This window comes from Mya arenaria, chromosome 7, assembly GCF_026914265.1.
Source record: "Mya arenaria isolate MELC-2E11 chromosome 7, ASM2691426v1".
In the NCBI taxonomy this organism is placed as follows: domain Eukaryota; kingdom Metazoa; phylum Mollusca; class Bivalvia; order Myida; family Myidae; genus Mya; species Mya arenaria.
Genome location: NC_069128.1, coordinates 23138701 through 23150906, shown reverse-complemented (window position 1 = coordinate 23150906; position 12206 = coordinate 23138701). Strand labels below are relative to the sequence as shown.

At 40.3% G+C, this 12206-nt stretch overlaps 1 protein-coding gene across 1 annotated transcript in view; it reads left to right on the top strand.

Moving 5' to 3' along the window:
• Positions 1–12206, top strand: part of LOC128240683 (uncharacterized) — a 35700-nt gene that overhangs the window by 17978 nt on the left and 5516 nt on the right. The window contains exons 13-25 of the mRNA XM_052957399.1: positions 462–623; positions 880–1060; positions 1172–1362; positions 1506–1691; positions 4163–4223; positions 4758–4912; positions 5456–5566; positions 5947–6066; positions 6300–6475; positions 8694–8839; positions 9624–9788; positions 10293–10511; positions 11488–11678. Of these exons, the coding sequence (XP_052813359.1) occupies positions 462–623; positions 880–1060; positions 1172–1362; positions 1506–1691; positions 4163–4223; positions 4758–4912; positions 5456–5566; positions 5947–6066; positions 6300–6475; positions 8694–8839; positions 9624–9788; positions 10293–10511; positions 11488–11678 (2064 nt within the window). The remainder of the gene's footprint in view (positions 1–461; positions 624–879; positions 1061–1171; positions 1363–1505; positions 1692–4162; positions 4224–4757; positions 4913–5455; positions 5567–5946; positions 6067–6299; positions 6476–8693; positions 8840–9623; positions 9789–10292; positions 10512–11487; positions 11679–12206) is intronic.

Sequence of the window (12206 nt, the reverse complement as noted above, 5' to 3'; positions counted from 1 at the left end):
TTCATTTCCTACGGGAAAATATTAGTATGAGTAGTTGGCTTACTTCTGTATTGGTGCTAATGAAACTGCCTTATTATGTGTTCATGATAACAATATTTTCCTAGCCAAATCGCCCACGATACACAACGAAGCATAGCAGATCATTGAATCGGAGATGTTTAATGAGTTGCGCAAAAAGTCCGGTTCCTTTACTTAAACCGTATTAACCGAATAACTTGTTATTGTGAAAGAGATCGTGTTCAATGTTGTTGTTTTTCTCATTTATGCAGGTCGGTTTTTTTAACATGGCTAAATTTCCTTCCTCTTCCCACTCCCTATAACCTAATTGCGTTGGAAACAGAGCACGGACCTCTCAGGAAATATAGGCTAGCCGGCACTTTCTTTGCGCGTGAGATAAAACAGGTTTTACTTAATATCACTGCATAATGCAGGACTTAATTTTCTGCCTCTTCTTCCTTTAGACGACCGAATCATCCTTGAGACGGAACCAGAGCGGCCCCAGTCGCTCGCCAGTCTCCCCTTCCTGTTTGAGAGCCTCGTTGTCAGGTTTGGCCTACGTACGCCGGGAGCTTTCTGTCAACTTGACAACAAGCATGAGATCGAATTCGAAAACAAGGATACAGGTTTGTGGTGAACTTTAAGTATTTTTTAATGATCTACAAACATTGATTTCATTTGAAATGTATCACTTTTCGGTTCAGCAATTGGCAATGTATTGCTTACTATATAAGTTTTTTTTTTAAAACTACGTTATAAACAATTCCAAATATATCGATTTTCTCCACAGAACAACAAGATGTGATACCGCTTGTTCATTTAAGGTGGAGAAATACTAGATATTGATGCCATAGACCAATGAACGCTTTGTTTTGTAAACAGCTGAGAAATTGACGGTGACGTTCCGTGCGACCCGTAGCATTAATGATATCACTGTGGGGGAGGTCGTAATCAGCTTCCGGCGCGGACATGAATCTGCAGTGGAGGTGACGGTAGAGAAGACAGCGGCAGTGCCGCACGTGGATTTCTTGGACGGCAGTGGACAATCACACACAGATTTCTCGTAGGTTTTCATTCATTGTAGTTAAAGTCGTTGTTTAATCTTGAATGTATATGTTAACTTCATAAACAAGTTTCACTTATCGGTTTCTTGAAATCCTCTATGTGACTTTAGGTCATTCTGGGTATCCGCCATCAGTAATCGTGTGTACGCGGGGGCCGGAAACGAGGTGGGGAAGAATGCGATGATTGATCTTTTCTTGATTCCGGAAGGGACGGGCTTCTTCCGGCCCAATGACGTCATTGTCCGTTCCTTGGATGGTGGCGAGTCGAATCCAAAGCATGCACAGTGGATGTTTGATCTAAGTATGTATCTATGGAAGTGGGCTTTTAAACTATATATATGTTCAATTTTCAAAGATACTGCTTGAAACTAAGAAAATAATGAGTTAAATTTCATCTTTATTAGTAAAATCATCACTTAATATCAATGCCTTTCTTTTATCTAGAGCAGTGGGCAACGCCGCGTAAGACGTCACTGACAGGGCGGCCTCTACCGACAGCGCGTGACGTGAGCCTGGCGATCCACACGAACATTGGGGCTAACACCATATGGAGTGATAAACTCACTATGGCCGTCATGCAGATGGGTCAGTTCGTGGACCATGACCTTATTGCAACGCCCGGTGAGACAGGTACGTAAGCAGGCAAACTGAAACGCAGTAATCTACCCTGTTGCTACGGGCGGTGAGACAGATATCTCTACAGGCCAACTTTAACGCTGTAAACCATCCTGTTGCTAGGCGCGTTAATACAAGTAATCATTTATTCATTTTTTAGAATTAAAAGATACCCATTAGGCAAATTTAAAAACGAGATGTTTATATTTACGTCAGTGTGGATACATGCATGTTTATACTGGCATCAGTGTGGATACATGCGTGTTTGTATTGACGTCAGTGTGGATACATGCATGTTTATATTGGCGTCAGATACATGCATGTTTATATTGACATCAGTGTGGATACATGCATGTTTATATTGGCGTCAGTGTGGATACATGCATGTTTATATTGGCGTCAGTGTGGATACATGCATGTTTATATTGGCGTCAGTGTGGATACATGCGTGTTTATATTGGCGTCAGTGTGGATACATGCATGTTTATATTGGCGTCAGTGTGGATACATGCGTGTTTATATTGACATCAGTGTGGATACATGCGTGTTTGTATTGGCGTCAGTGTGGATACATGCATGTTTATATTGGCGTCAGTGTGGATACATGCATGTTTATATTGGCATCAGTGTGGATACATGCATGTTTATATTGACGTCAGTGTGGATACATGCATGTTTATATTGGCGTCAGTGTGGATACATGCATGTTTATATTGGTGTCAGTGTGGATACATGCGTGTTTATATTGACATCAGTGTGGATACATGCGTGTTTATATTGGCGTCAGTGTGGATACATGCATGTTTATATTGGCGTCAGTGTGGATACATGCATGTTTATATTGACATCAGTGTGGATACATGCGTGTTTGTATTGACGTCAGTGTGGATACATGCGTGTTTGTATTGACGTCAGTGTGGATACATGCATGTTTATATTGGCGTCAGTGTGGATACATGCATGTTTATATTGGCGTCAGTGTGGATACATGCATGTTTATATTGACGTCAGTGTGGATACATGCATGTTTATATTGGCGTCAGTGTGGATACATGCATGTTTATATTGGCGTCAGTGTGGATACATGCATGTTTATATTGGCGTCAGTGTGGATACATGCATGTTTAAATTGGCGTCAGTGTGGATACATGCATGTTTATATTGGCGTCAGTGTGGATACATGCATGTTTATATTGGCGTCAGTGTGGATACATGCATGTTTATATTGACATCAGTGTGGATACATGCGTGTTTATATTGGCGTCAGTGTGGATACATGCATGTTTATATTGGCGTCAGTGTGGATACATGCATGTTTATATTGGCGTCAGTGTGGATACATCTCACTACTCACTACTCAACGCATTCCGTTAAGTCTCGTGGATGGACGACGGCCAATCTGTTTAGAGCACTCGCTTTACACCAAGGCTCACCAGGGTTTGAGCAGGTAAGCTGGGCTTCATCCGGGTTCTCCAGTTATCCCTACATCACAAGACAAAACCCCCGCGTAGCATAATGCAAACGTTTGTGATTAATATCACATTATTATAACTTCTTTCACAATCCTTATTTAAAGAATAAGTTTTAAAAAAAGTCCAAGAAAAAACACGATATCGAATGTCTCAGTTCAAAATGCCGAAACTGCAATTTTCTCATTCGGAATTTTTACATCCCTAAAATTATAAAGGCGAGCTGCACCTTACAGCCGAGTAAATAGTCTTCATAAATTGTAACTACAAAATCTTTAACTTCGGTTTTTGTAAAAAAAATGTGTGATCAAAAAGTATATATATATGCTACTGAAAACTTGTGTTATGTAGCTTGACATTTGAAAGTGAGACCGTCGATATGAGTACGCTGAAATGTTGGATTTGTTTTCAATTTACACAGTATTTTATATAGTAACACCTCTAGAAAACCCATGAAAATAGATGCGCGTGTGAGACAAGAAATTTATCGCGTTTTTGTCCCCAGACCGACTTATTATAAAAGATGCACCTCAGTAAATGTCAAATATCGCATCCATTTAAGGAACTTAATATGAAAACACAAAAATTTTCTTATACAAAGTAATTTACACTTGAAAGAAAAAAATGCGAAAATGTAACAAACAAATGTCGTTTTTGTCTTCGGCAAATAAAAATGGCAATGTGTGAAATTACAATGGACTTAAATGTAACACGATTTATCTAGAATTTGGCATGTTTTTGTTTCCGTTTAGAATACAATTAAAGTATAAAAAACCCTAGTTGTATAGGGGGGGGCCTTCGTTATTGCAGCCAAGATATAAAATAGACAACTGATTCCATACCCACTCGCAAACGAGAATTCATAATAAGATTACGCATATGTCAACGTTCATTCTACAAACCATGAAGTAGTCCCTTAAAATGATTTCTGAATGGATTGAAAAATGTTCTCTTTATAATCATTTGATACAGTTCAGTACAAGACAATAGACACTACAGCATCTTTGTTTTCTTCAGGAGAATCCGGCCACATCAACTGCCGCTGCGTGAATGGTTCCTACATCGACACAGCAGAGGCGTAAGTGTCGTAGGATATGTTTAGGACACTCTCACTTTGTTCGGGGTCGGACATTGAATGTTCATTATTTGCATGTACAGTCGAACCCCATTGTCACAAACTCACGGGGCTCGATTTCTTCCTTGTCTGAAACAATATGTGAAGGACCGATCATTTTCTACAGACTGTAAAATTTCCCGCTTGGATCGAAATTCTCTATGCTCGAGGTATTTTCGCCGGTCCCTGGGAGTTCGAGCCAACCGGGTTAACCCAGTTTGGCATGTAAAAATAAAATGCGCTATTACAGTGGCGAATCGTCCTAAGAAGTTCGTTTATGAAAAATGTACGATTTTAGAACGAATTTTGAAAACAAATGTATTTTGCAATCGTAAGCATTGAAGGGCTAAGGTAAGAAACTTATATTGACGGGATGTCGATACTCGATATCAACAGCTTGACGGTACAAAATGCCATTGTTTGGAATGGGAATGTTGTCAACTCGGGTAGTGTTGCGTTCATCCTTGTACAGCTTTAACTGTCTAATTCTCGCCACAGGGAGAGCCGATTCTGTTTCAACATCAACATCACGGAGAAGACGGATTCGAGCGGACAACAAGGCGCGTTTCCCTCGGACAAATTCGATTGCTTTGCGTTTGTCCGTTCGTCTGCAACCCTCGAGTGCAACGCCGAAAACAATCTACGCGACCTTCGTATGAACCTTTTATTTTATGTAGACATATAATTAAACTTGAAAACAAAAAAGTAGATCATTCAACATTTATTGATGAAAAACGCTGCCGATGAACATTTAAACAAGATCAACCTTAACGTATTTAGATTTTCCTTCATAAGTTTGAAAACTACTTGGCCTCGTACTGAGATGAGTGATGCGGCGTTTCCAGCCTGATCAAATTACCATGTAGTCATTACAAAAGCTGTATAGCCTAAAAAATGTGACCGACTGGTAACGGCACCGGCGCGAGGGTTTTGCGATAATATAATACTTATTTAAATCGACAAGATAATTATAATCCCGAGAAGGTATATTGAAATAAATCGCAATAATAAATGAGAAAATTTAGATACGAATCTGAAACGTTCATGTTAAAAATGTGAATTCAAATAATGCCATCAATAAATAAAAACATTCTTGATTCCAAGATTTGCTCGTATAAGCAATTGCGTACACAAGTACCGAGACATACACGCAACAACATCACACTAGTTAGTATAGATGTTCGCCCATTACCCAGGTAACCGCGAGCAGCTGAACACTCTGACGGCGTACGTGGATGGCTCCAACATCTATGGCTCCGAGCAGGACGAGGCAGATGAGCTCCGCGTGCATGACGGACACTTGCGAGGTAAGTGATTGTTGTTTCCTTGACAAAGGTATGCACGTATCTTCGTGTGTATATTATGCGCATGCGCAGTTCCCTTGTGTATTGTTTTGCGCATACGCACATCTCTTTTTTCATTATATTAAAAATTAACCCAATTGTTATGACATTTTGTGCCCAATATGCGGACATGGATTAAGTAATAAAGATATTTTGAAAATTATCAATTATCAGGCTACTGTTTATTAGTGACGACATGAACGTGATGCCGTGTAAGTGATCAGCATTAACAAACCATCTCATGTACTGTTCAATTCTCAATAAACGCCCCGGTAATCACGACGTTAATCAGTTATTATTCTAGGTACTTTAATTCATTTATTAACATTGTATCATTCATAAAGGTTTTCTAGCGACGACCGATGGCCCGATCCATCCGGAGTTGCCGATCTCGACGGTAGCCGGGACGGGGGAGGCGGCCTGTAACAATGGTGGAGACGAAAACTTCCCCTGCCGTGTAGCGGGTAACAGTTTTCTCAAGAGAAACGTTGGCAGGACTGCATTCATTGTAACATAGCGTTACCATCAACTTACAATCTGTTCGGCTATATTATAATACATTAAATTTCACTTTACGAATTAGAATATATATACCTATCAAAATAGTTACCATTTATCTCAAGGTAATGTCATAATATCACTCCTTCTTGTCTACGCACATCATGATTGCGAACAGTTGCGTTCTCCGTGACCACAGGTGATTTCCGCGTGAACGAGCAGCCCGGCCTGACCAGCATGCACACCCTCTGGGTCCGTGAACACAACCGCGTGGCCCGGGAGCTCGTGGAGAGCTGCGGATACAGGGACAACAAGGCGAGGAGAAGTAACGAGCTTTACCAAGCCGCACGGCGCATCGTCGTCGCCGAGTACCAGGTACAGTTACTTTGTCAAGAGCAGAGCCGGGTACCAGGTACATTTACTTTGTCAAGAGAAGAGCCGGGTACCAGGTACATTTACTTTGTCAAGAGAAGAGCCGGGTACCAGTTACATTTACTTTGTCAAGAGAAGAGCCGGGTACCAGTTACATTTACTTTGTCAAGAGAAGAGCCGGGTACCAGGTACATTTACTTTGTCAAGAGAAGAGCCGGGTACATTTACTTTGTCAAGAGAAGAGCCGGGTACCAGGTACATTTACTTTGTCAAGAGAAGAGCCGAGTACCAGGAAAAATTCCTTGTCAAGAGAAGAGCCGAGTACCAGGTACATTTACTTTGTCAAGAGAAGAGCCGAGTACCAGGTACATTTACTTTGTCAAGAGAAGAGCCGAGTACCAGGTACAGTTACTTTGTCAAGAGAAGTGCCGGGTACCAGGTACAGTTACTTTGTCAAGAGAAGAGCCGGGTACCAGGTACATTTACTTTGTCAAGAGAAGAGCCGGGTACCCGGTGCTTTTACTTTGTCAAGAGAAGAGCCGGGTACCAGGTACATTTACTTAGTCAATAGAAGAGCCGGGTACCAGGTACATTTACTTTTTCAAGAGAAGAGCCGGGTACCAGTTACATTTACTTTGTCAAGAGAAGAGCCGGGTACCAGTTACATTTTATTTGTCAAGAGAAGAGCCGGGTACCAGGTACATTTACTTTGTCAAGAGAAGAGCCGGGTACATTTACTTTGTCAAGAGAAGAGCCGGGTACCAGGTACATTTACTTTGTCAAGAGAAGAGCCGAGTACCAGGAAAAATTCCTTGTCAAGAGAAGAGCCGAGTACCAGGTACATTTACTTTGTCAAGAGAAGAGCCTAATACCAGGTACATTTACTTTGTCAAGGGAAGAGCCGAGTACCAGGTACAGTTACTTTGTCAAGAGAAGTGCCGGGTACCAGGTACAGTTACTTTGTCAAGAGAAGAGCCGGGTACCAGGTACATTTACTTTGTCAAGAGAAGAGCCGGGTACCAGGTACTTTTACTTTGTCAAGAGAAGAGCCGGGTACCAGGTACATTTACTTAGTCAAGAGAAGAGCCGGGTACCAGGTACATTTACTTTTTCAAGAGAAGAGCCGGGTACCAGGTACATTTTATTTGTCAAGAGAAGAGCCGATAACCAGGTACATTTACTTTGTCAAGAGACGAGCCGGGTATCAACTTTTGCGACTAGTGGACTGGTTAATCACATTTAATCAGTCCAATGAAATACATAAATGCATGCACAGTGTACAAAACAGATATATAATACTTCTGAATGAATTGGAGGAAAAGCATTTCAAGTCAAGTCAAGTCAAATTTTTATTTGTAAAGAAAGGCCTCCGGCCAATAATACAACATATACAATATAAAAAGATAAAATCTATAGAGTTGTGTTTTCTTATTGACAGTCATTTTTCCTTATCTTTTTCCTTTCGATACCCAAATGTCGACCAGTCTCAATAAACAATTTATGGCTAGAACATCGAAATCTCGCTAACGATTTCCTCACTATACATATATGAGTTCCTTTAAATTTTAGAGTTCACTTGTTGTGGATTTGAAATTTGCTCGGTATTATACACGGGTGCGAAACAGTGGTTCCAGCTCTCTAAAAATTGGTGAAAATGTTCTACTTTCGTTTGTAAATATGCATGTGTTTGGTGGGAGAATCGGTTTTATAACTCAATAAACAATATGTTAACAGAATAACCGAAATACGTGTGAAGATTGAACATATTAATATGGCACTGCATTCCCCGATTTCTCAAATAAGCCCTCATAATTGTGATATTAGATAAAATAACGAGTCAAACTTACGTTTTACGATGATATCCGTTCTTTTGGTCTAGCTCGGAAGTGTCATTGGCTCTTTTTTATACACGGCTCTTAGAGAGCTGGAGCCACTGTTTCGCACCGGTGTTACAGCTAGTATGGGTAAGGACTAGATTCCAGACTAGGTAGACATTCACATTTCACAATAAAGGCTAGCTAAATATCAGATTACACTTATAGTTGACAACATTCCACTAGATTTGGACGAAAATGTAAATGTAATACATGTTTCTTGTAGAACGGACATATGGTTTTATATACCCGTGCTTGTAAATAGAATTCCAAAGACCGTGTAAAGGTGGGATAACAATGCTCACCAGTCACCCATATATATACCAGTCACGTGTCTATATTTTCAGAATATCGTGTACAACGGATATCTACGCTCCTTCATGGACGCGAGCATCTTCGATGAGTTTAACCTGAATTCTGTCAGTGATGGGTCTAGTATATACGACCCTAGCATCAACCCGTCCATCACCAACGAGTGGGGAATAGCTAACAGGTCAAAATACTTAAACATAAGGTTCTAATTACTCCTCCCTCTGAACTGAATACTCCTTAAATGACTTTCTATCATAGTCACACGTAACGAATGGAGAGTCTTGGTACCAAACATTTTTTAGGTACGTACTGGGAACCACGTTCTTGCGTTCCGCATACCTTGTGCGTATACCACGCCATGAATTACGTCATAAATGCTACGTCGGTAGGCAATATTTTGCTTCGAATGATGACTATAATCAAAGATAACTTTTGTTTATCTTCAACATTTGTAATGAAACACAGGGCAGTCTATGTCGCTTAAAGTGCACCGCCTTCGTTTTATTACCGGAGTTTGATAAGGTAATTAGTTTCATCAAACACTTCAAGAATCATGTTTCCAAACTAATGTTTTGACAGTGCTCCGTCAGACGGCCGTTTTGTGAAAAGGTTTGTCGAAGTGTTTTAAGAAACTAAACTCTCAATCAAACTCTGGTAAAAGACCGAATGCGGGACTCTGAAAGCGGCGAAGACTGTGCTATGTTTCAATTAATATGGTGAAGAACTAGCTATCTTTGTTTAAAGTCTTCATTTGAAGCAAAATATTACCTTCCGACGGAGCATTTATGACGTAATTTATCACGTGGTATACGCACATTGTATACATAGGTAAGGGAAAGCGTTCATTGAGAATAATTAATATACATATATGATGTGTTGAAAGAGATGTGTACTAAGAGTTAACTCCTTTAGCCAATGACTTCATTAAATGCGACAATCTGATTTCAAATATCTATTCCTACCAGGATGGGTCATACCTGGATCAATAGCCACATGATTGGGGAAGAGGCGTCGAATAATGCTGGATGGGAGCTGAAGGACAACTTTTTCAGGCCTACACACATCCATATAAACGGATCGGACCTCTTCATTAAGAACCTGTATACCGCCAGGTGTCCAGAGAGCGACAAGTACGGGCATGCTTAATCTAGTTAATACATGAACTAGCTCGGTGTTAAGATAGATGAAAGCTGATATTACCATCAAATCCGTTTCGAGGGAAGAACAAGTTCTTTTTCTTGTATACCGGACGAGTGTTTTCGGTCAAGTTACCAATGCTAGAAACCCCGTATTACACCCCCGCAACAACGCGCTATTTCTAATTTCTTTTATTGTATGGTTCATGAAAAGTATATTATGCAATTTCAATAAAGCGCAATGAAATATATAAAGAAAAAAAATAATCGTTAAACGCCATTTTTAGACGAACTATTTGACGTCAATAGTGATTTAAAATTACTGCGCTTGATGGCGCCAGGAAACAACGTCGCACGCGATTTTTTGTGAAATGTACAAAAGTGCGACTTATACATCAATTTTGACACAAATTGATAATTTTAGATATGCAAGAAAAATATCATCAAATCGAATATATCAACTTATATTGACGTTCATCCTCATTATTTTTCGGATAGGATCATGGAGAGTGACGTCACAGAGAACCTTTTCCGGAGCGACGCGAGGAACGCCTTAGACCTGGCGGCCCTGAACATCCAGCGTGGTCGTGACCATGGCGTCTCATACTGCGACACGCGGAAGGCGCTCGGTCTCAGAGTGCCGACCACCTTCCAGGAAGCGGAGAGCATGCAGCTCTTCTCCGCGGAAACGATCGCCTTGTTGGAACGTACTTACGAGTAAGTCAATCATTTTCTCGCTCATTCAGCAATGCGGCGATGCCCAGAGAAAGTCTAATACGAAGACATAAATAACACTTAAACCAAACGGCTGAAACTCACATACTTAACCGGTGATAGTTTGAGGTATGTAATACTATACTCGAACGAGAAAGGCAACCATTTCAACAGTTAACCAGTGATAACTCGAGACTACTTGTAGGATGTAACGGATTTAAGCTGTAAACATGGGATAACTGGTTGAAATTTATAGTAAACGAAAACGTCAACCATACCAGCTGTATAAAGGCGATTAATCGTGGTACACGATCGTAGGTTGTAACAGGTGGGCCAAACATTTCAACAGTAAGTCGGGCATTACTCGAGGTACATGCTAGTAGGCTCTATAGGGTTTAAGAAATATTTCGTGCTAGAAGGTTGTTAGGGGTATTTTATAAATCAACCGGCGATAACTCCAGGTACATGCTAGTTAGCTGTGCCGGGAAAGCCAAACATTTCAACAATAAACCAGCGATAACTCGAGGTACATGCTAGTTAGCTGTGCCGGGTAAGCCAAACAAATCAACAGTAAACCGACGATAACTCGAGGTACATGTTGGTTAGCTGTGCCGGGTAAGCCAAACACATCAACAATAAACCGGCGATAAGTCGAGGTACATGCTAGTTAGCTGTGCCGGGTTAGCCAAACATATCAACAATAAACCGGCGATAAGTCGAGGTACATGCTAGTTAGCTGTGCCGGGTTAGCCAAACATATCAACAATAAACCGGCGATAAGTCGAGGTACATGCTAGTTAGCTGTGCCGGGTAAGACAAACATTTCAACAATAAACCGACGATAACTCGAGGTATTTGTGACATATTTTTTGCAAAATATATAAAGATCGACTATAATATTTAGATTCACGTGCAATTATGTGGGCACGTACTGTTTGGTTACCGCTATGCTAATCTCAGTGTCCGTTTATTTCCGCAGCTGCATATGCGACATCGACTTGTTCACGGCAATAGTGGCAGAACGTCCTTTGAACACTAGGACAAACCTCCCCCAACAATCTGATTCCCGGATCCCTGAAACGCTCAACTACATCCAGGCGGACATGTTCAAGAAACTTAAACTAGGAGATCGGTTCTGGTTTGAATTTTCGCGAGCTGGATTGGATGATGGTAATTCTGACTGGTTGTTGTTTCGTTTTTAATTACGATAATCCAATTGTCGAGAAAATTTTATGACTGCTCAAAATATAACTAAATGAAAACATCGATATTTCTGTGTTATCAAAACGTTTAGGCAATTGTTTTTCGAAGGTTTGTACAAACATTTATTGAGTTTTGCGCGACCAATACGTACGATGAACACGTCCATCAATATGAACATTAAACGTCGTGTTTTTCGAAAAATACTGCAGTCATTTTTGTCAAATTAGAATATCTACCATTATATAAAAGCTGCACTCTCACAGATTTACCATTTTTACAACTTTTTTATTTTTTGTCTTGGAAAGAGCAAAATTTTGCGTCAATTTCTACAAACCAATGATATAAGATTGCCGACAAAAAATCAGATCGTAGAGTTTCATATTTCCGTTCGAAAATTAATGTTTTATAGCCTAAACCGTTACTAACGGTTTAAGAAAAACATCATTTTTTAACTTAAATACAAATATGCGATCTAATTTTTTGTCAGCAGTCTTA